This window comes from Pygoscelis adeliae, unplaced genomic scaffold (genome assembly GCF_000699105.1).
Source record: "Pygoscelis adeliae isolate BGI_AS28 unplaced genomic scaffold, ASM69910v1 Scaffold171, whole genome shotgun sequence".
In the NCBI taxonomy this organism is placed as follows: domain Eukaryota; kingdom Metazoa; phylum Chordata; class Aves; order Sphenisciformes; family Spheniscidae; genus Pygoscelis; species Pygoscelis adeliae.
Genome location: NW_008824186.1, coordinates 2,945,992 through 2,971,407, shown reverse-complemented (window position 1 = coordinate 2,971,407; position 25,416 = coordinate 2,945,992). Strand labels below are relative to the sequence as shown.

Below are 25,416 nucleotides of genomic sequence, written 5' to 3'. Positions count from 1 at the left end.
GTAAAATACGCCATTTCCTGGATTTCGGCTTTGCGGATGATGTGATAGCTGCTCACTGATACTACAGAAGGATGAGGTAGCAACTTATTGTATCAATGGTGGGATCTGAAACAGGGGCAAGCTCAGGGAGTTTGATGAAATGCTTAGGCAGGATTTCATGATCTCTTCCAAACTGTGGTTAGCACTCATTTTCAGAAAAACAGAGGTTACCCACCGCTATAAAAAGTTGCAGGTAGTACATGGGAGCCAGCTGATTTTGATGAATGAAAGGAAGAGAGATCTGGAAAGGTTGTTTTGGCCTGTGGAATGATTCCTTTACAGAACTCACTTTTTAAATGAAGGTTGATTTTATTTATTTTTTTAATTACTATAATTGAGCAATATTTTGAGGTGATCATGTATCAGCAGCTCTTCACTGAAAAAGGAAGCCTTTTTACCTTACCAGCTTAAATCTATGAATAACTATATTAGGAAATTAAATCTGCATAATAGTTTAACTGTTCAGTAATTTGTTTTTAAAATAGCACCTTAATTGGAGAATAAGATTTAATTAACTCTTTATTGTGGATATCTGTTATAAAATTAGAAATTCAGAATATCTATCTTATTTTTTAGAAAAATCCTTTATATAATACTTTTAGAAGTAAATGCAAATAACTTGTATCTGCATACATGTGAAATACATTGGCGTGCTTGTCAGCTCATGTGTGTATTTATACTTTCTCAGAACCTTTCAGTACAGCGTTCTGTTTTCATTTTCTCCTATCTGTCAGAATTCTTTGTCTTTCGTTTGAAAGTTTCCCTGCTTTCTTTCTGGGTAGATATAAGAAAACTTTGACAAAAATAAATTTCTTTTCTTACTGAAACATCTGTTATAAATCTGTAAATTTAATGAAAGCTGTAAAGACTAACTTAAAATTATAATCTTCCTACTCATAAAGCTTAATTTTTACAACCATAGTAATATGAGTTTATTGTATTCAAGTGAATCTTTCAAACAAGAAATCTGAAAATTTAACTCTGTACATAACCATTCTCATTAAAAGCCTTTACCAGGCTTTTGCAGTTCATTTGCAAAAAGAAAGTAAATAACATAAAATTATTTGCTTATAGGTGTGGCTTGCATCTTCTGCTTAGCTGCTGAAACACATAGGTACAGTTGTTCTATTTCTGCAACTTCATTGAAGTAACTATATAAAAGTTTTCATAGCTTCCATTACCTTTTATCTTGGAGGGTGTACTGACCAACCACTGAAAGAGAGACAGAAACAACTGTCCTGAAATTAGAAACATTTGTTCTCAATTTTGTCAATAATTGTAGATATTTTGTTAATTTACACTAAAGAAACAAAAATAATGCATGTTGTTCATAAGATTACACATTGAACTATAGACAGGTTTTCTCTCCTGTATTCTTTAATACTGAATTAGCATAATACTAAACCCAAAATGGATTCATTTAAACTTTCATTTTCTTCTTTCTACATGTGTCTGTTTATACCATTTCTGCCTACATGAAGCCAGGAATGTCATTTAAATGTTTATGGTCAGTATCAGCTCTGCCTATGTTCAGTGTTTCATGTGTATCCCATACTTCGATCAAGATTCTTCTTCATCTAAACTTTTCAAATTTGGGGTTTTTTTATGTCTTTGCATCTAATACCTTGTAACAGATACTGGCTAGCTCTAAATATTTTTAACCCTTGACACCACATCTCAGTTCTCTCTCAAGAGTCTTTGCTTAATGAAAACTTAGTCTCGATCTATTTTAAGCAGATAAAGAGTTCTTGTGCCCTCCAGCTTACACAGATGGGTGATAAAGTTGGGTCAGAAAACTTGGTTGCACTTCATTCCTCTAGTAGGTGTAGAAGCCCAGTGCATAAATTCTGAATGCTGTGCTTGATATCCACCCAGTGCTGTTGACTTTTTCAGCAATGCAACAAAGGTAGAAAGCAGAAAGTTTGTAATAAAACATTGTTCCAAGTCTAAGTCAAAGCTGCAGTTCTGTCCTCATAGAACAATTAAATCCACCTGTGTGCAATGCTTTTTTAAAGCCAGAAATGTTTGCCTTAGAAACTTATAAAAAATCCAAGATTAAATATTTGCCCCTTCCTTTTACTCCCTTGTTTGTGTTCGTGAGGTATCTGTCATTAGTAGATATTGTGCCTAATGGTTAGCAGAAGAGAAAATTCAAACCATCCTGTTACGGTTGTTTTCAGATTGTGTCTGTAGGCTATTGTGGTCTGTTGAATACTTTTGAAAGATTTACAGAAGCTAACAGAGAAAAGTGATCTTCTTATACAATAGGCTTAAATTCACTATGCAGGGAACTTACCTATCGTCAGAAATAGAATAGTTTAGAAGATCAACCTTTAAAGAAAGATTTTAAAAAAAAAAGGAATATGGATGCTGCTCAAGATGTGGTGTTTGTGTAGAGTAGAGTATACAATGTGATATTTCCATTCTGCATTCTCTTATGTTTGTATAATCCTTTTTTCCCGTAATAATTACTTGGGTTTTTTCATGCTAAGTATTAGTAGGAGCCAGTCTTTCAGAACAGTTATTTCAATCAAGTTCTGTTACAGATTTTACAACTGTCCATTATATTAAGATAACTGTATTAGCCAACTTTTTTTGGAGGGGATAAAAATCTGAACTGCCATTTCTACTGTAGATAGCTGACATTCTTTCTCTCTCCACCTGTAGGAACTTCCAGCCCCTTTACTTGATGATACCTACAGAAATGAATTGGGAGAAGAAGCAACAGCTGTTAAGTCTGAAGATTTTCAGGATTCTATGAAAATAGCCTGGCGCTACCAAAATTTACCAAAAATGGAGGTAATCAGTATTTCATACTTTTTTCCTCTTGCAGTCAAAATGAATTTTCAGAGCAAATGCTTTTCAGTAGAATCTAAACAACAGAACTGCTAATGGACAGTGTTACAGATTGCCTCCTGAGGGTAAATTATCATACACCACTATATTTTTTGATTACTAGAGATACAGAGAGAAAGGCAATTTGAGAGTTTGCAGAAACTGTTAAACTTAATGCAATAATAATTTAAAAGTAAAAAACTTTAAAGTTCCATGGGATTTTTCAATGAGTATTACTAAATTGAGACAGCTTTTAATGAAAGTTTGAATAATTTGGTCACTTACAAACTTTGCCCAAATTTAGTTGTACACAAATTACTTAAGTAGGTTTAATCAACAGTACTTACTAGATCTTTGTAGTGAAAGTACTGTGTCGAAGCAAGCTGTTGACCTGCTTATCCATGTGCATAACAACTAAAGTAAGCACTTGAGATTATATCAGCTTCACTGTCACTAGAAACTAATCACTGTGCAGGGAGAATATAAGAAACAAGCCCAGTGGTCAGTCTTTCAGAGTTTACAGTTGTTAATGTTTTGTGAATAATGTATCTCCCGTGGCTGGTGACTTTCTTATTTAATCCAGTGGCACAATCAACCTTTAATAAAATTAACAGCATTTTTGACTATCCAGAACAAAAAACTTGTTTTGTCTATACATTTTAGCCTACATTTATAAATTCTGGTTTAGATGTAGTCATAACTGCCTAGTAAGTTCAGTCGTATTCTTAAAAAACATAATTGGAATGTGACAAAATGATCTTACAAGGCTTGGCATGTTTGGTTTTCTGTGAAATTGCACAGACATGGCTATATAGTTGTGTCAGAAAAGACTTATATATGGTGACATGCCAAATCAAACAGTCTCCAGGGTAATCATATAATCTCATCAATTTTATTATTGTGGAGCTTGCTGTGCCACTCTGAACCATCCCCAAAATAATTTGTCTGTTTTAAAATCTAGCAGGATTCCTCATACATTGATATGGAAACAATTTCATGTTGTTAACAAATAGTGTTCTGATGTTGTAACAAAATAGAAAAACATAAATAGTCCAGTTTGGTGTGCACTCATTTCTTATAACTTCATAGAAGTAATCACTTCTTCCACTAATACAGTACTTCTCTACAATACGTAATGTGCTTGTCCTCGATTATTTAAATTTGATTATGCAAGATAGAATAAAATGGTCAATCTTCTGTGGGGTGTCTCCCTTGTTATCATTGTCGCTTTCTGAATTGGATGCTGATTGTTCTGCATAGTTGAGGTACAATATTTTTTATGTATATGTTAAATTTATTTAAAAAAAAACTTGCAAAGAAAAGTCTAATTCTTAAGCTATCTATACCTAAAATTCCTCAGGATATTCTAATTAGTGAAAAATAGTTTTGAAATTGATATTTTTCAATATTTTATAATGCAGTTATCATAAAATTTTGGTGCTCTGCTAAATTAATTTGATTGGTGAATATAATCCTTTGAGGAAAAATCTGATGTTGCCTTGCAGCACCCTGGATGTTTAATACACTTAGTACTATCCTTTAATTAACAACTTTGGTTGTGACTTAATCTTTAAATTTTCTTTTGGCAGAAAAAAATAATGTTGAATAAAATTTCAAGGTGTATTTTCCAAACTGATTGAACTAATAAACTAGTACATTTTCAAAAACTACTGTCAAAGAGTTTCAAGTATGAAAGAGAGAAAATAGCTTTGTTTTTAACTAGAACTCTAAACATGTTAGCAGAACACTTTTCCATCCAATATCTGGCTTTACTGAAGTAAGAATGCTGAGTAAAAGCTGTTTTTGTGGTATTTTTGATGCCTAATTTGGTTTTTATTTCTAAGTAATAAAAGAGATTTTCATTAGTAGTTCAGATATTTCCTTCCCATTTATTAGACCTCATATAGTCTAGCTAGGTAACTCATTTTTGTTCCTATGCATGGTATTAATATTAGTACTCTTAATAACTATCACAGTTTCTCTTTACATATTGCATATACCTTGTCAATCAGAAAAAGACAGAAGATTTAGAAGAAATCCGTCAGAGTAACAGGTGGTGTTGTGCTTGATGTTCCTTTGCCAGTTTGTTACTTTCATCTGTATCAGAGGTTAATTTCATTTAAACTTTTGAGTATATGGATAGCCTATTTTGCAAGGAAAGACAGTATGGGTTTTTTCTTTCCTTTTTTTTTTTTTTTGAATGAACTGCTTATGTTCTTGGGGCAATATATAAACTGTCACAGCATGAAATCAATTTTCTGCCTTGATTCATCCTAAATCTGAGATTTCTAGCACATTAGTATTGCAATTAGAAACATTAACAGCAGACGGTAGCATAAAAGCACGCTCTGCTCACTGACAGTTTAGTGTATTTCTCCTTGTGCAAAATAGGAATCCAGGAAAGAACAGGCTTGAGCCTCCAATCCACTAATAAATTTATCAGATCAAACTTAAGAGGAATGGAAAGTCTCTGCTTCGCACTCTCCATGGTCCATTCTGCTAAGGCAGATTATTCATGCTTACTTGATTCAGGTAGGCTTTTTGCAAGCTTCCCCGCTAAGCCTGGGAATGCAGTACATTGAGGCCTATTCATAGGCTTCTGACATAGACCGAGCTTTTATTGCATGGTGTTTTATTATAGCCAAATCCTAGTCTCCACCCAGTTTGTAGGCACTGTGCTTATTCTTTTGAATCAAGAGAGGTTATCACCTACCTTAATCCATGCAGCAGGGTGGATTAAGGACACCAATGTGCCTCAGGATTCTCAAAGAGGATCCTGGAAACTTCTTGTTTCTTCTTTTTTGCTGTCTTTACTAAACTCTATTGGGCCTCAGTAAGGATTTGCATCTGAAATGGGCAACCTGGAGCTTTTCTCAATGAAGACATCAGATCAAAGTTCAGTTAGTCAAGGCCTTTCTAAAACATTAAGGGGGCTTGGAAGTACACAATAAAAAGATGAGCTCTGGCAGAGATTGCAGTAAAAACATTCTGATCTGTAATCCGGATAAAGAATAGATTATAGGCCAAAGAACAGCCCCTGTTTAAATTGCTTTCAGAATCCTTGTTTTAAATAAAGTTACATTTTACATTAAAAAATATTTAGATTTTGATAGATTGCTATGTTTTGTTGGACTTCCTTCTTTAAAAATCAGGTGCTGGTAAATAAATTGGAACACTGACTTAGAGAGCGCGTGAGAACTTTCTGTCTGTTTTTGAGTAAAACTGATCTGCCTCTTATGACTAGATATACACGAGCAATTTTGTGGGTTTTTTAAATTAAAACCTAATTATTTATTTTAATGAAAAGTTTGGGTTTAGTTTGGTTATTCTATTGGGTTTGTAGGAAAGATACTGTATTATTGTTACTATTTATATTATCTGATAACTGACCGGGCGTAACATCCATTAATCAAATAATTTCAAAACATTTACTCTAAATCAAATTATTCTAATTAATCTTAACAGTTTAATATATTTTTAGTAAGATGAAGCATGAAATAAAATTATGGAAATACATAGCATGATTGATTTCAGAAAGCTAACTATAAATATATGGCCATGTCTGGCATGTCTGTATTCTTTCTTTTTACTGTTATAGTACTTATTTTATTAGCAAGACCAAGATTTATGAAAACCACAAGCTTTCTGTAATAATTGGAGTTGGAACTAAAAAATTTGTTGCTCAACACACAAAACATTTTGGGGATCCCATTATTGTAATAATTCAGTATTCCTATTGTCATTTCTGTATATAGCAAGAATAGCAGATGTTGAAATTTGAGCAGAAGGTGTTCCAAAGAATTTTCATTGCATACACACAAAACCCTGCTCAACTTTCAGGTAGCAGATAAAATGTATATGTTGGCCTGCTTAAAAGAAAAGTCCTTTTGTAGAATGTTCTAAGTTGTTACAGAACCTAGTGAGAAACTTTTGAAATTATTGGGGGTATTTCTGGTCACTTTTCAACAGTAATTCCATGCTTTTAAGTACAAACAAAATAGCATTTCATTTTACCTACCAATCCAAACTTCACTTCAGAATGACCTTTAAAGGCATTCTGTTCTGCAGTGTGAATATGTCTTCAACATCTCTCTTACTTTCAGCTCTTACCTTTTGTCTCACCTGTTTTCTTTCACAACCGTTGAGATACTTCATTTTATTTTAATACTTTATCATTTAATTTGTGAGGTGACTCTTGGCTCTTATGGGTGATTCAGTTTAGCAGCAAGTTGGAGATGACTTAAAAATATTTTTGCACATTCCTGCATTGTACAATGCACACTTCAGATGCAGTCCAGGCTTAGGGTAATTGTCCTCAAAATAAACTAACGTGTGATCTTTCTTTTAACCTGCAAAGCTGCTGTTAAAAGTCTAGGATCCAGCACCTTTCTCGGTCCAGGCATCTTACCCATTAGAAATACTGTGGTTTTGATTGATACTTGTATTACGAAACTTGTTTGGTTATTCTAAATTACCTTTCTTTTTCCTCAAAAGAGTTAGAGCAGTTGATGAAAGATAATCTGATCAGAAGTACAGTGATGTTTGTGCTATAACCTAAAGATCAGTTTTAATATTGCTTTGGTAATCTGTTACTCCTTTACAGTGTGTACGTTAAAAAATACTTTATAGTGGTTTACATTTGTGCCAAGTGTTTTCCTTCCCTGGAACAAACTAACTTGCCTCTGAGGTTTACTCTGCTTGACTGTTCTTTCCAGGATGGCTTTTATTTTTTTAATGGGAAGGGCAGAAAAGATGAAAAAAATGGATTGTTACATGAAGAGCAAAAACTGTTCAATTCCTGTAGCAGATAGCTACTACATACTGTAGTATGTAGTTACTGCATATTGTAACAATGTAGGGGTTTTTTAACATTACATGTGTAATTTAAATAATGTTGCAAGTTGCACGCTGAACTCCATTAATGTGGAACAAAACTATGCATTCATTTCCTCTGTTTATTTACTAGCAAAACATACTCAAAATGTGTAATTCCTGCTATGGTGTATATTAAATTTGGGGATTTTATGGTGTTTTATATACCTAAAATTGAAAGCTGATAGAAAAGTATCTTCATTATAGTAAACCATGGTTATTATGTGTAATGTCTGTGTGATGCTCAATCTGCTATTTATTCAAAATTCAAGAAATTAGAAGTAGTTTTTAACTATTTCCTCTTTTTTACAATTCTCTATTAAAATCAGATATATGAAGATGCAATGGTATTTTACTGATCATAAATAAACAAAGTGAAACATTTTCAAAGTCAACTGAAAATGTTTCTGTAGTGCCATATAATTCCCAGACACTGAAAAATCAGGTAGGTGGAACACGTCACGGTCTGCACATTTCATATATCTGGCTTTTTGAAATTTGCGATCATATGTCTAGAACGCGCAAAAATACATTCTTTTAAGTATCTGACTGCACTTTGGTGTTGCAGTTTGGAACAGTAAGGGTTGAATTCTGTGTGAAAAATTCACATTATAGAATGTCAACAGGGGAACCAAAACTTAGTAGTAAATATTATAATGTTGTTCTACTTGAAGCTTATACTTAAGCTGAATGGGAAAAAAACCAGAGGTCTCTTTCAAGTGTATTGCTAGTCAATTATTTTCTTTTGACAGATAATAATTTAACAGATTATTGTAATCAGTATTGTTGTTTCCACAGGCCAGCCCAACAACATCCACAAAGTTTGGCCATTATTATGATGTTTCTAAAACAATGTCTCCAGAACTGTTTCAGTCTGTAAAATGGCACAGTTTTTACCTTCATGAAGAATTGTCTTTACAGCCTAAAATGAAAACATGGTGAGTTGTAATACCACATGCTTCTGTTGTGTGTTGAAATTTTGTCTGCATATTAGTAGTAAAGGATATTTTTGCATCTACACTTGCTGTGAAAAATCTTGTAGCCACGCATGGCTCACAAGCAGTTCAGCTGTGGTTCTCATGTCAGTGCTACATGCCATGACTGGCAGCAAAGCTGCTGTGGCACAGAGGCAGCTCAGTATACTGACTCCTTAGCTGTGGGAGGAAGCAAGCTGGCAGGGACAATTAAGGCAGACATTACTAGGACAGCCTAGGACACAGCTGCACGTTCAGTCCAGCCCTACTGACAGCTGAGTGTGGGGACTGGGGAAACCATTACTATCTGTCTGTGAACTACTCCCTGAGCACCATGCCCCATCAGCTTTCGGAGATGTGTGTGTCAAGTGGCTGTCAGTCTTAAGAAGATATCCATAGTTTTTAGGGCGAAGACAACAGGCCATCCTTGACCTACATAGCTTAGAATGCTATAGCAGATTAGTTTATTGTGTGAGTTTTACTTCTTACATCCTACAGCTTCACCTAAGGAAAATACAAAATACTGTGGATAGAATTACAATCACTAATTATGTCTTACACAACACCCTTAATTCCAGCAAAAATCATAAACTCTTCTCTGAATGAATAACTTATTATAGTTTATGTCTATCAGTAATGAATTAAGGAAGACCAAGAGAAAATGAGTGACAGTAGTGAAGACTCATATTAGCCTGTAACACATACGTCCATTGTATCTTTCTAGGAGACATTTCAAGTCAAGTCAAACATCAAATATGGGCTAGCAATCTCTTTGTTCAGTCCAGTCACTTAATTTACATAATACCTAGTTTTATAGATCCCAGTGTATAGGGCCAGCTCCTGCAAGTAGTAGTATGGTACACTTTATTGTGATTTTCATTACAGTACACTCAAATATAAAAACTGAGATTTATGAAAGAAGCGCAGTATGAAGCACCTTTCTTAGAGCTGTAGAAAAGCAAAAGCCAAGTCTCTTTGTAATTTGTTTCTGTGTTACGTGATGAAATGTCATTGGTTTGTAAAGTAAATTCTTGCGATGTTGTAAAAAAAAAAAGACAAAAAAAAAAACACTTTCAGGAGAAAGCAGAGAACTTATATTTTATTATTTCTATAGTAAATATTTGAACCAACTTTATTTATATATTATGTATAATTATTACTTTTTTTAGTAGCAGGGCTGTAGAGAATAGATACAAGAGTATCTGACTGATAGGTTGCAAGTGCTTATATTGTTATTGAGCAATTTAACTCCCTTTCTGTCTTTTCTCTAGCTAACTAGAATGTCTCATGACTCTGGGCTTAATTCCACTAACTATATGGCTGTCAAGTATTTGTACATTTCACATTAAAATCAAATTAACTCATGTATAATATAGGAAATGGACTTTAACTTTTACGCATTTGATTTTATAAGCCTTGCTTGACTGATATTTTCCTTGTGTGCTATCCTGATAAAAGTTTATCATTCTTGCCATATGAATTCTATTCTTATTTTTAGTTTTAATCTAATGGAAAGATTAGATTTAGTTAATTTGCTTGGCAAATTGGTAGAGCAGAGAGTGATGACGTGAGAAACATGATCAAATAAAGATGGATTTTGGAAGGCTTATCTCCTTTTCTTCTCCCTGCACCCACAACATGGGTCTCCTTCAAGAAGCCTCTTCTGAGGAAATGAAAGAATTGTATTGTGGGGAGTAAAGGCAGGTACCAAGGTAACAGACAACCACCATTCTAAACATGGTTTTTGTAGACCACAATGCAATGTGATAAGAGACAGGGAGGAATAAAGAACACATGGGGAATAGTGAACTCTCAGTCAGAAATCTGTGGGAACTGTGAAGAGATGTGTACATCTCTCCATTTACAGTAGATCATTTGTCTTCTAACTTTGATTATTGTCTTTCCTGACAACAAACCACTGGTCTTGGATTCCCTGTATTAAAAAGGTTGCACTAGGTCAAGGTTAAGACAAGATGGGAAGAATTTTTCAGACTTATAGCCCCTGAAATAAAGCTTATTTCTCCATAGAGAAGTGGAAGATTTAAGCTTCCCATAATTACAGTCATTCAATTTTGACACACATTTAAAAAATAAACTGAACTAGAATTTCAACTTCTGTTCATCAGTGTTGTATGACTGGAGTTCTTAAAAAAATGATGGAAGTGGAGAAAAGCTGCTTCTCCCATTACCCTGATCCCCAAATCGATATGCACCTAGCACAGTTAACATCAGCAAATTGGACTACCCAATTTACATAAGAAATGACCAGGTTCGAAAATATATAAATGTTTTAAAGCTGGGACCTAATGAAGTTCATCGGCAAAACATAAAGAATTGTCAAAGTTCCACAAAGTCAAAAAGGCCAAAGCAATACCTGTCTTTAAGGAGAGGAGAAGGTGAAGACATCTGTGGGATAACATCAGTGCTCAAAAAAATACCAGAAAAAATATCATCTGTTTTTAAGCTTCTAGGGTAGTTTCACCCAGTATATGTTTCCTTTTTTTTGCTTATGGGTATTCAACTGGGATAGAGTCAAAAGGCTCTAAAATAAAACAGGAGATATTCTCCATTGATAAAGTCTGTTATCATGTCAAAGGAGGAACATAGACTGGTTTGACAGTTTTCTTTTTGTCACGTTGATTGTTAAATCCTTATCTTCTAAATAAGCTGTCATTGAGTCACAGTTGAACCTGAGTGAAGTACCAGGCTTTATCCCAGTGTTGGGTCTGGTAATCTAGTACTAATTTGGCTTGATACTTATCCTGAGCAATGGGCATCTTTATTGCAGTCATAATGTCAAATTTGGAAAAAAGTGGAAGGAATAATTACGTGCAGATTAGATAATAGAATTAGAATTCAAGAAGATTTAGGTCGGTGATCTGGAATAAACTACATGGAATTCAGTGAAGACATGCCGAATATCATACCAGTAGGAATAATTAATTGAACAAATAAAATAGTGTAGCAGGTCTCTAGAAGATGATCTGGGGTTATAAAGTATCTTGAACATAAAATATATTAGCAGTGTTGTGTGATTAATGCTACCAAAAAGCATAATGTAAAAAGCATGGAGGTGATAAACTGGAATTTAATGTGAAAGACATGCAAAGTGCTTCCGTTCTGCTCAGCCACAACAAGGCTGTCCCGTTTTTGATAGCATCCGTTGAGAAAACTCTGGATCAGTTAGAGAAGGCTGGGAAGACGGGTATACATCTAGAACTGGGATGTATGGCCCATGACGGAAGAATGGAACTTCTTAGACAAATCTAAGCAGAGTCTTGAAGCTTGTTAAAAACTGACATACGGAGGGTAGTAACTCTATTATAGTCTGCTGAAGGTAGGACAAGCAGTAATGGGCTACAGTAAACTGTAGCAGTAGAAATACAGGCTGGAAATAATGAGATATTTTTCTAATGGTTAGCACGAGAAGAAGTTGCCTTGCAGACACAGGTTGGGAGTATTGTAGAATCACCATCATTGAAAATTTCTAAGGACAAGTTTGGTAAATATCTGTCACAGATGGTTTAGATGTAGTTCATCTTGCCCTGGGGCAAGAAGATAGTCTACCTGACCTCTTGAGGTCCTTTTCATCCCTATCTTCTGTGATTCTTTAATACACATTAGTCACAGTGTATTAAATCCAATACTAAGTATGAACGTTACCAATTATTTCACTGTTCTCAAAATGTTTATGCTTTTACAGAAACCCAGCAGGCTTGTACTGTATTTTTTACAAACATTGTGATGAAATTCTGAAGGAAGCATTCCTTTCTCAAGGAACGAAAACAAGCTCACAATCTTGTCAGGATGATTTCATTAAAGAAAGTTTATAAAAGGGGGAGGGAAAGGATATTATTTTGTTTGCATTACTGTTTGGAAAATCAATACAATGCTTCTGGCTTCTAAAGCTAACTTCAATATATCATAGAATAGTAAAAGTTTCTGTTCTCTTGATTAACTTGACAATGATTTGAAAGAAAGTAATATGATAGTCACAGTTAACCCTTCCAATAGTCAACAATTTGTATTAGACCTCATCTAGTTGCCTGAAGGTCCCACGTGAGAGCTTGAGCTAGCCTCTTTTACTCTGTGTTACAGTGAACTAGGAGCATGGACATGGCTAGTTAGCATGTCTCCACTTAGAGGATATAATTTCCTAAACATAAGGTTCTCAGACTATGGTCTTAGATGCATAGCCAAAAAACCACCTGGTCGCATAATGCTAATTACCTGTATAGCATTGCAAAATCTGTAATCTATTAGGCTGACAGTCCCTCAAAAAAAGTGCTGATAGCCTGAAAGGAACTAAAAAAAGTGTTACAAAAATTACTTGAAATTCAGAAAATCTTTTAAAATATTTTTTTCAATTTCATTTATCAAAAGAAGATTCACAGAAAATGCGTTAACACTGAAAGCTGACAAATCCTTCAAAAATAAGAAGGAATTTTTAAGAAAGGGGATAGTTCATTATTGAAATAATTTACATTAATAGGCTACGTATTATGGAATGTTTGCAAAAGGTTTCATGACTTTCTAAAGGGTATACTTTGCAAGATATGTATCAGTAAAGACATTTCTGAATGAAATTTTCTCTTAAATCATGTAGGAGTACAGACCAAAATCAGTAGCATGGTTTGGTTTTTTTCATCTAAGAATGTTTTGCGTTTGTCACTAATACAAAGGTTGAGGAGGAAGTGGAAACTGATAGTTTTGCCAAGGATATAATTTTCCCTAAGTAAATGGTATTGTTGGTGGATGATACTCTTTATAGTATCAGAAGTCGCAAAAAATTAGGAATTAGCGGGGGAAAAAAAAAGGAAAACTTTTCTCTCTTCTCAAAATGTTTCCACATTATTTTAGCTAGCATTATTCATTCTAAATATTTGTAACGTAGCAGAGCACGGCATGGTTTAAGTTCAGGCTGAAATAAATTGTTGTAGTCCTGTAACTACAGCTGTTGAAGAGGCACCTTAAATTAAGTAGTCATCGTGGAAAGTGTACCTAACCCAACATACACATTCTACATTGAGGTCATAACCTATATGTTCTGCAATTGTAAAGAAAGATTTTAAAAGCTCAGTATATTTTTTTATTGCACTTTTTTTGATTAAATTATCGTATATACTGTTGTGAGCAAGGTGTTCCCTAAGTGTTGTCCTTTTTGGGTTTGGTTTTTTTTTTTTTAATTAATGTTTTCCTGATAGAGACCTTCTACTTTTTTATGTAATCATGTTCCTCAAAGAATGTACTTAATCTGTAACTTGTTAGATGCACCTAGAATTCACCTTGTTGACCTGCCTTACTTTTCCCTTTCTTTTTCAGTTAGAGGGTGACTAGCTCTGGAGGCCTTAGGTTTCATTTTTCCTCCTTGAAATTTGCAACAGTTATCTTCCCCCACCCTTCTTTTCTTTGGGAAGGGATGGGGAACAAGAAGAACAATCCTTTGCTCTCCTTTCCTTTCACTACTTAAGGATGTAACGACAAAGAACAGATTATGCAGCTAAAGCAGAAAATATACAAGAAAAGTAATGTACCACATTTTCCTGTACAGCTTATACTCTCCTGACAGAAACAGTGAGTATAGTGAACATATATTTTACAATCCTTGGAAAAACAGTGCTGCATCTTTTAATAAGCAAGGTCCTTTGTCGTAATGTTTTGTGGCTTAAGAACCATGTATTTGTAAAAAGGACCAAATCATCTTGGTGCTTCTAATTCTCTAGCATCACATTAAGAAACCTATTTTATGGAACTGTTCTTCAATGAGTGAACTGTCTCCGTAATTGTAGCTAATGTCTATTGCAAGATAATTACAGTGCTTCCCTTGCAGGATCAGAGATATAGAGGCTTTATGTGGGCCAGAAACTCTTGGCCCTTTTTAGAAATTATGTGTATCTATACATATGTCCCTCTCTTCCTATCCACACAAGCACTTGGCTTATTTAGACTTGCAAAGAAAGGAGATTGACTGATTAGACAGAACTAAGTTATTGACTGACCTTTTACTTTGCAATTAAAGATCAGATTTGGAGGTTATATACATCATTTGTTCACCTTGAAGTTTGGATCAATCTTTCTTTGCTGTGTTTTTGCACGTATGTGTATCTGCTTTTTGGCGGAGGGAGATGAGAAGTGCTGTGTTTGCACTCCTTTCTGTAGTTCTGGTACCTGATGGCTAAATTAGGTTACAGGGTCCCCTGTTGGATAATCACTCAAGATGGGTAGAAGTCCATTGCCCCATGATAAACATTAATTGAAAACAGATTGGGAAGTCTGTTCTCCTAAAGGAAGTAGTAAATGGGACTGGGTGTTTGGTGCCAAAAGAAGGCATAAACCTTCTCTTTCTTATCTCGTTACTTTTTATGTTAGGAAAGGGCAGTTATGTCCTGTCCCTAATGCTAGGACCAGGTTAACAGGGTTGTGCGGCTGACAGCAACTGTTTTCCAGTTGTTGTTGCTAGGATATTCCGGTGTCCTTTTCAATGCATTGCTAAAGCTGGTACTTAACAGGAAGGCAGAAATATCCTCTGTGATAACTCTGTGCATTGCAGAAAAGGCTTACTTTCTACCCCTCTACTTCTATCCTCATTGTTCAGTTGCAATTACTGAAAGAGAAAGTTTGACAATCAAGGGAACTAAAATAATTAAGCTGTAGTTTTTAAATAAGACTCATAAGTTTTACCTTAAGAATGTATGTGCTTTTGAAAAAGAATAAATTTATCTAGAGTCTAGATTTACCGATAAATTTAGATAAAACAGGCTTAACTGTCTTGCCTAATGGGGTCTCCTTATACATAATAAGGCTATTTGTCATACCCTTGATAACCTAACCTTTGTTAACTGCTTAGAAACTATCAACAGAGAAGTCAGAGGCTCTGCTGTAACCGGGATACCTTCTTGCCAGCTCCTGCTTTATCCATTACTAAATTGCTAAACAATAAAAAGAGTAAAGAAGGAATTGTTTAAACCCATTATCAGAATTAAATGGTGTTTAGTAACAAAGCCAAAAAAAGACTAGAAATTAGAAAATAAGAAATACCTTATTTCCTTCCTTAAATATTATGACAAACATTGCCAGAAGGGTAATGCAACTTGTTTTTATAAATAGTATTTCCACAATATTTTTCATGTCCTTACTTACATAGCATGGTTCAAGTTCAAGTAAACCATTAATATGCAAGAGGTAGAAGAGCACCTATTTTTACATTTTAAAAAAATCTGTATGCGTTACATTATTTTCTTTAAGTCTTTCTTTGCTACAGATCTTTTTCTGATGGATTAGTTGAAGATCTCTTTTATTTGTTTGTTTTAATTTTGGGACCCTTTACTTCTGCTAATGCTTTAGGTATTTTATTCTTTTATCCACTAACTTTTAAAAGCAAGTTAGTAACAAATCAGGAATTGGCAAGTATTGTGATTGCAGTATATTCTCTGGCATCCCTATAGATAGCATGGTAATACTCATAAGCAAAATAAGTGGTAGATACACAAACTTGAAAATGCTAGTTTGTGGTGACAAAGACTACAGTCTTCTTTTCGTATTACACATACTGTGTTCCTGGCTGTGGCTACAAGATAGTTGCAAACTCCTTCCTAATGTTGCTGAGCAGCAGTTTCTATCTTTTCCAAAAGGATAAAGGAATATCCAAAAGGATACACGAATGCTTCTGGTTATTGTGAAGTGCTGCAGATTCTCTCCAGCTCTGGCAAAACTGGGAAGAAGTCGCAGCGCTGCGTAAGCAGCAAGGATTCTGTGTTTTGCGATAATGTGAAGACATGGAGAGACAAGATATTTTGGCTAGCATGGAGGCTAAAGCCCTCTTCCCCCTGTAAACTGACACCTGCAAGACAGTATAGGTATAACATTTAACAGCCATTCCTTTTGCAACGAAACGCTAGGAAAGTAATTGACTTCATAAGCAAAAATTTACTCTTTCTTTTCTGTTTGAGATGCTCTTTTTTGTATAGCAAGGCAGACTTTACACGTTAAATGTCATGTTGAGATTATATATTGCTGGTTATTTTCAGCTGTGAATTTCATAGAGAGTATTAAATAATTAAGATACATCAGTTTAACCAGTAGCCTTCTAGGGTACTAAATCTGAAAACAAACAAACGGAGTTTAATTTGGAAACCCTGAGAAGGGTCATCTCTAATGTTTTCTGACATTGAGTATTTCAAAACTTGAAATTATTATCACTATATGACTTTTTTGATTGTAGATGTTTATAACTTAAATATATCATTGGGGGGGTGGGTTTGGGTTGATACTGTTTTCTTGAAGGAAATGTAGAATTCTGAGTTAAAGCAATGGTGGAAAAGACAAGTGTTTGCAACTCTGAAGTGCTTCTCAGAAAAGTTGTCTTCTCTCCTGTGCAAAAGTACGAAAGCAAGTTTATTTGGGTTTATTTAGGTATTCATTAGTAAAATATATTTGGATAACATTTTTGGCTCCTACTAAAGTAATGGGAATAGTTTCATTAATGTTGGACCAGGTGATCTTTTGAGGTCCCTTCCAACCTGGACTGTTATCAGACCAGACATATAAAATGATTGGAGCAAGTAAGAATATTTTTAGAGGCAAAATTTTCAAAATAACCTGTCATATTTCCCAAGAAGTACACAAGAAGGTTTGAATCCACAACCCTTGATGATAATTAGTGAGACTAGAAGGAAATGCCGAAGCTAGAAATGATAGAAGGGCTTAAACTCTCAGCTGCAGTGAGGAACCTACATCAAGTGCAGACACACAATCTGTATGCTCTATGGGATTTAAGAAAACAGTATGTCTCTTTTAAAAGTGAATAACTGGATTGCTATTTTAAAAGTAAAGATTAGGACTTTCTGTGCTTTGTACGTGTTAGCCTGTGGACTGGAGAGCATGGCTGGGATGGCACTGAAGAAGTGCTTTGGATGTGCAGGAACTGGACCTTCTAAGACTTTGATGAGATGATTTGCTGAACTTGCATTTGGTTTTAAGTCTGCTTAAATCCATTTGTAGCTACCAGTTTGCTTTTTTTTGTTAATTTTATGTTATATTTTCTAAGTAATACATAAAATAAATTCTACCTTACAATTCTGCTGTCACACAAATAAAGTGTTAATAACACCTGTACTGTATGGATACAAAATGGAATCATAGCGTAGCAGAATGTATGTTATGCTCTGGTGCGGTATTATCTGAAAAAAATACTAACAAAAAATAAAACAAATTAACCACATGAACTTTTTAATTGTGAAAATGTTGTCTCTCTCATTTTTGTTGGTTTTGATTGTTGTAGCAGTTGTATGCATGAAAGTTTTCAGTAATAGTCAACTCTGTTCATCAGAGCATTGATTAGGTATACTTGGAATAACAATTGCGTAGATCTTTGTCAGTTATAGAAGATTAGTACTGTGCTGTAATGGTTTCAACCTTAAGTTGATACATTAAATCATTAATCTTCTAGATGTATGTGAGCCTGCCATAATTTAGTTATCTTAATCCCTAGAGATTTTAGCTTTCACTAAATGTCTGAGCACTGAACTAGTTAACATGAAGCAGTCACAACTGCTTATAATGTCAACTTTATTCAAAGAGGTTTGGGTTTTTTCTTCTATGACACTTTTTTCTATATGACACTTTCAGACTTAAAGCTGCATTTGCTTATATTTAGTTTTAATACAGCTGTTAGAGACATATAGAAGAGTATTAAAATGTATTACTAAACTATTTCTTCTTACCAACAGTAATATGAACAGTGCTTACGCAAGGCTGCTGCAGTCCATTCAGAGGATCATTTACCAGGAAGGGTTTGATGGCTCTGATCCCCAGGTACTGAAGATGCTCATACTTTTCTATAATCCTGTAACTAATGTTGTCTTTTGAATTTTCAAGGGTGGCACAAGAAGGTCTTGGACAAAGTAACAAGGAACAAGCTGTTTCTAAGCGTTGCTAAAGTAAACAAGTAAAGTAAATAGAGAGAGTGGTTCATATTTTAATGTGCATTTGGAGTTTTTACCTGTTACAGATATGCAGACCATGCAAAAAAGGACTGTAGTCCAACATTAGTAGAATGCATATTCTGTGCAATTAGCTAATAAATGGATTGCCAAATATAATGTAATTAAGCAAAACACATTTTCCCCTACAGTATTGTTTTTTCAAACTATTGCTTTAGCAATAAGGTGTTCAAGACTCTTGAGATTGAACGTTTAATCTTAAACTTTCAGATTTTTTCAACGTTTTAACTGGAGTGGAGAGAATTTTTTTATGAATTAAATGGTGTGCATCTTTATGTAGCAAGCATTGAAACACAAGTAAAGAAATAAGAATGCTATTTCAGCTTACAAATCAAAACAGCTTACCAGACTTCTGAAGATCTCTGTACTCTCCATAAATCATACTGTGGGTAATCAAAAACATTTTAAGCGTAACAACATAGGCTGAAAGCCCTTTTCTAATTTGAGCAGTGTCCTATCTATTATTCTTTGTCATATTCAGTAATATGTGAGTCCTTCGGAGTTCATGGAAATAAAGTAATAAATTATATATATTGATGCTTAATTGATAGGTAATTATCTTTATTGTTGTACAATAGAAATCTTACTACAGTAGAAGTTAATTAGTATAGATGCTGGAGACCCTCAAAGAATATAATACAAAACTGTGTACTGTTATCAGTTGAATACCTTAGAAATCATTTTTGTGGGGAAGATAATGTTGGAATGGATGTTTTCATGTCTAACAGTATGTTTTAGAAACACTACCTGCACAGAACACTTGTGTGTAAATTTAGGTTATCTGTGCTCAGTGTTTAGTCTCTGCTGAGATTTGTGGGAGAGCTTGCCTTCCCTTTGGTGGCAGTGCCAGTCTGGAGGAGTAAATTGGTCCCTGACAGGCACTTCTCCCCACTTGCTGTGGTAGCCATGGCAACAGGCATGTCATCCTACCGTACAGCACCGTGTGTAGAGATGCTCCTCCCGCACGGTGACAGGTCCTGTGGAAGCCCGAGAGCTTGCCGGCTGCAAAGAGCAGTGCTGAGTGAAACAAACACCCTGCCAACCTTCAGCCAGCAAACAACCTCCTACTGAAGAGATTAGGCTGGTGTTTCTTATTTTTCTTTGTATATTCCTGGATTCTTTTTTTACATGTAAAAGAAAATGAAGGTTGGTCAGAGTCACTATTTTTGGGTTTTCTGCTTGCAAGCTGGGAAAAATTAAACATCATGGATAGTTATTTTCTGTACTTGTTGTTCATTGTTTCAAAATGTCTTACTATTGTCAATAGAGCAAAACCAGAACTTTAACTCAGATGAATTTAAAAGTATATGTTTGCTAAATGACGTATATAGGTTTCTGAGGTGAAGCTTTAAAAGTTAGAAAGAGTCCTTTTTCAGGCCAGTTTATCCATCTAGAAAGCCATTAGCGCTTGCCTAGTTTCTGTTTCAAGGGAGATAACGGGTATGACTTACTGGAGCAGTTTCTGTTGCTTTCTTTTAAGATTCCTCTTTTCCTCATGCATCATCTTTCTTTGTACACTCATATTTTGTACATTTAGAAGCAGTATATAATACAGACTTCTTGAAAATATGTCCAGAGTTGACTGTAGTTATGGCCCAGAACATGCCTTGGATCTTTTTATCTTCCAAATCTATGAGAAATTCACCTCTCTGCTACTCCATATCCCCTTCTATTTACTGAGCCTTCAGAAGTACTTTATAAGTAGCCAGATATTAAGATTGTAGAGTAAGGACCAGCCCGTATTCTTCTGGACCTGTGTCCTTTCCTGTATATAATAATAATACAATCTTCTGAGAACTTTGTACATGTATGCTCTTCCCCCCCAAATAATCCTCTCCCCTTTGGGTGGGTCCTGTTGGCAGTGGCTTTCATGAAGTTTGGAGAAAACTGCAAGGGCCAAAATGTAGCAGGGAGGTACTGAACTTTCAAGACATTTACTTACTGGCTTTAAGTGGATCCATTAATCACTGTCTGTGAATGACGGAAGCTGATGCCATTAATGCTTCATTTTTTGTGCTGTGAAGTATAATCCTTCCAAAATCTTTATACTATGGAGGTCTAGAAATGTGTTGCTTGTTGGATCTGGATTCAAAGGAAAAGTTTAACCTGACTGGTAAAACTTTCAGATATTTTTGTCTACTTTCACATCAATATGCCAATGATACTTCGACTTACTACTCCTTTTTACCAGTATTTGAAGAGGGGGCTGGAGAATAGTGGGCAGAATGTGACTCACCCCACTGACAGAGGTTTGACACAATTAGGAAAATTAGTGAAAACTACCGTTACAGGTTTAGTAGACCTCTGATAAAATGGTCAGGCATTTCTAGGACGTATGATTAGCTAACATTAGTTTTATAGGACCATCTGCTGTTGGCCATCATAGATTAATATTTCTTGACTGTCCTGCATGACTTTGTGGGCCTTAGGACAATAATTCCTGTTTGAGGTATTAGGCTACAGAAGAGTTGGGTTGAAGTTAACCAAAGCTATTACCTGTTTGTTCACACTGACTGGAACATCTTTGCCAAGATCTGTTTGGAAATTCAGGGTGTGAATGACATATAACCTAGAAATATGAGCATCAGTTTTACATCCTTTCGAAAACCTCCTAGTAACTCTTCGCTGCTGATCATTAAGTATGAATCCTGTATAAATTAATCATGGTTTTAGGTCATACAGAATAGCACTTGTTTGTTTCAGGATATTTTGGGTTTTTCATGTTTGACAACAGAACTTTCATAGGCAACTATATTTCCTTAACATTTCTTTGTATACTTTGGAGCTCAAATTGAGTGACTTTCAGGGTAATAAAGTTGGGGGGCATTGTTTTTTTGTTTGCTTGGAGTTGGGCTTTTTAATTCTTCATAATCAGAATTCTTGCTGCCAAAGCAAACATTGGTACAAAAATTACATGAAAAAGGTAGAAAAAAAAATCCAAACTAATGAGAGTATAAAAGATCTAGTGGTATATCTAAAAAAATGTTATCCTACTCTTTACTGCAGGCTTGTTGCTATAGAATATTAGGCTTATGCTTTTTCTTATATTTCAGTTATGGAATAAGCCGTTTGTCAGGGCCTTGTGGGCCTGACAGAATTATACTAGTAGAAATTCTGTTACTAGTCAAAATAAATACATCTGATATTATCTGGTGTTTGAATAGCTTTGTTTTTTACAACTCTTATGATTTAATATTGTGAAACAAGCATCTGTCATCCTTTATCCAATAAGAGAACTGATATTCTAATACAGTTTTTTCTCTGTTAGTATGTTGTTCTTATGGATGTTCTTCATAAGAAAAAAATATTTTTATCATTAAAAAAGCTGCTGTAATTTTTATGTAAGTTTGCTCTGAAATTTTGAAATACCAGAACGCTTTCTCTGCATGGTCAATATCCATTATATCTGGATAGTTTTCTTAAATGCCTGATTTTGTACTGTTGCTTAAACACACATCAAGAAATGTGTGAATCTGCTCTGATTAGAAGTCACTAAAGAATATTAGACTGGCGTCTATTATTCCTATTCTTTTTAAAACTCTGAACATCCGAGCCTAACAAATATCATACAGAGAAGTCAGATTGTGTCGTATTATCCTGTACTATTATCCTGATCTTCGTACAGTAGTGTAAAAAGTTAACTTTAGTTACTTAAAGTAAAGCCTAAAAGCCTGCAAAGCCCGAGACTAAAGGATCCGCCAGAGTTAAAACATACATCGCTTTTACAAAGATTGTAAGCAAATTGGCAGATCAGCTCACTGTGTAAGCCATGAGAGTTGGCTAAATGCAGAGCCATGTGGTACTAACTGTGTTTCACAACTCAGGCTCTGTCTACCCAATATGGAGAAGGAAGTATTTATAAGAGTAGCCTCTTGTCTTGTGAAAACCTTTCCTCTGGATTTCCAGAGCAGCTGTGCAATGTTTTGTGCTTGATAATTACTGTTCATTCCAGCTGGTGGAAATGAATATCTACAGTTTATCAAAGCACTTTGCTGTAATGGAAAGTACCTGGAAGCTTTTATTTATCTACACTAGTATTTTTTTTTATATATATATATATATATATATAAACAAAAAAAAAAAAAACAAACAAAAAACTGGCCTTTAAGTATGAACCCTGAACTCTAGAAATGTATCTTTGATCACCTTGTACAGGAAGTCTTTCAACAGGGTGCTTATTGTCTCTCTTTCTCAGCTATTGATAACAAATATACCTAAAATCCTTCTCAAAGATCACCAGGAAAGGTCACATAAAATAAGCAGAAATGAGATTTGTCATCATGAGGGATGACATTTTACTTTGCATAGACAAATTACAACTCTGGCTTCGTAATCTGCCCCTTCAGAAAAGGGGCTTTATCTTAACCGCTGCCTCTGTTGGATGCTCTTCTGCCAGCGTACTGCAGGGCAGCAAACAGTCTTTAGATAGGTAACACATGAGACTGTTTAGGATTTTACATGTCAAAACAGCTTAGATTCTAGTACCCAGTAGCTAACTAAAGCAGATCCAGAAACACTCATGTCAAAGACTTTCAGAAAGGTGTATTCCTAAAGAGACAATCTGCTGATGTCCCCATCAGACTCTGTTTCTCCATAGCTGTGGGTAAACCTTCCTTCATTAGTTGGAAGGAGTTGACAGGAATGTAGATGATACTTACAGTGACTTCTAAAATCATGAAAGGGCCGTGTGTTGGTGAGGTAGGCCACCGACCTTGTTCATTTAGAAGTAGCAGAAAAAGTGAAACTAAAGCAAACAGAATAGTCAGGTTATGAAAGTAACACAGCGGAAAGTTGAAAACGGAGAGAAAAGTTGTGTTTGATTACTCAGGCCCTTCCAGCATACCAGTTTAGAGCTGGAAGAAAAGATTCTTTTGCATGTTTTTTAAGGCAGTGATGGAGGAGAGAAAGGACACGAAAATTCATAGTATTATTGGATCTTGTGTCAGAATATACTTACATTTAGATGGTTAAAAAATGCAAATGAGTAGTTTTCGGTATTTCCATGCTGTATCTTACACTTGTACTTGCTTATCTGACATAGCATGATATCTAGTCAGTGAAAAAAATGCCATTCCATTTGTAATTTTTGTAAGATCGTCTGAGATTAAGCTATGATGACGTAAACTATGTAATTATTATGGATATGAATTCTATACATTGTGTTTTTTAAATACATTACATGACATTTTCCTCTTAATGTTTAAAAAATAACAACTGGCTTTTTTTTTCAATAGAAAAAACAAAAGAATATTTTGCGGATAGGAATTCAGAGTCTGGGTTCCATGTTGTGGGGTGATGACATTTGTAGCAGTGATACTCCTGAAGATATTAATAGCCTTACAAAATTTCTGTACGTTCTCCGTGGCCTCCTCAGAAAATCTTTGTCAGCCTGCATCATCACAGTGCCCGCTCACCTTATCCAGGTAGGAATGCTGTCTTTGCTATATTTCATAGCTGACACATCAGTTAGCAAAAATTTGAAGTTTATGGTAAGAAAATAAATGCAATTTTGGACATTTTGCAGGCTCTTTTTGTTCAAAGGGCAAAGTTAAAATATAACTTCACTGTAGCGTTTCTGTACTTTTGTGGGACAGTTGTGCTGCAAAATCCACAAAGACCTAAGCATAAAACCATCTTAGATACAGTTATGCCTTGTGTGCATCTTAGTCTTTTTTGAAAATCTATCAAAATTTCAGAAACTGTAAAAAAGAAAAGTAATCTTTTTTTTTCTTTTTTTTTTTAACAACATCCCTACGCACTTTTCCACTGCCTTCAGAACTCTGTTTAGAGTTTCAATACAAGACATTTCAGTCCACTGTCTTCATCTGTCATGCTCATTATGATGATGTGTGAACTTGCTTTTAAAGCCAGGAATTGAAAGATACAGGTTTACTCTTTAATTCTAATATCCCCTTGTATTGGGACCAGGAGCAAACCAGTTATGGTATCAGAGTAATTTTCCCAACTGCAAAATCAGAAGCTGCTAACAACACCTTTCCTGAGAGTATATGGAGACTTAAAGGTACCTGCTGGAAATGAACTTCTTCAGCAAAAGGAAAAACGTAGCTAGTCTTTTTTACTGCAAGTGGTAAATGTAACTTACAAAAGCAAAATTATTATTCACAATGAACAGAGAACCTATAATTTTAGATACTAATTTGATTTTATTATAGTAAAAAAATAACAGATAAAACCTCATATTATGCAAAATGTTTTCATAGTAGATGAGTTATCGTTAGATTAAATCCTATCTTAGGTAAGTACCTGACTCTCACTTATGTATTGCATTTTGCAAAGGTGTTTGAATACCTGCAAATGTTATTTATCTAGATACCTGATGCACTTACTGCTTCGAAAATAAACAAACAAACTTGATTTTCTAGTTTTACCATTGCAATCAAAAGTGTATGAATATTCCTTTTGCAGGGCAAACCTCCATCTCCTTACTTAGCTATTTTTAAATGTTAGATGGCAGTTTGCCTTCAAAAAGATGGACAGTAAAATTTAATGCAATGAATAGAATTTATGAATGTAAAACTAGCATCCTTCTTTTTACACGTTGGAATTATCTGTCCATAATTGGGACATACAATCAGTTTCATTGTACTTTTTTTTATATATTATGTCAATAAAAGGTATGATCATATTTTAGAGAAGTCCAGAAGCGTCACTAAGAAACAAACTGAAGGATGAAG

At 34.7% G+C, this 25,416-nt stretch overlaps 1 protein-coding gene across 1 annotated transcript in view; it reads left to right on the top strand.

The window, feature by feature from the left end:
* ELP4 (elongator acetyltransferase complex subunit 4) overlaps positions 1–25,416 on the top strand; it is a 154,819-nt gene that overhangs the window by 30,067 nt on the left and 99,336 nt on the right. The window contains exons 5-8 of the mRNA XM_009334580.1: positions 2,707–2,838; positions 8,545–8,684; positions 18,449–18,533; positions 23,956–24,144. Of these exons, the coding sequence (XP_009332855.1) occupies positions 2,707–2,838; positions 8,545–8,684; positions 18,449–18,533; positions 23,956–24,144 (546 nt within the window). The remainder of the gene's footprint in view (positions 1–2,706; positions 2,839–8,544; positions 8,685–18,448; positions 18,534–23,955; positions 24,145–25,416) is intronic.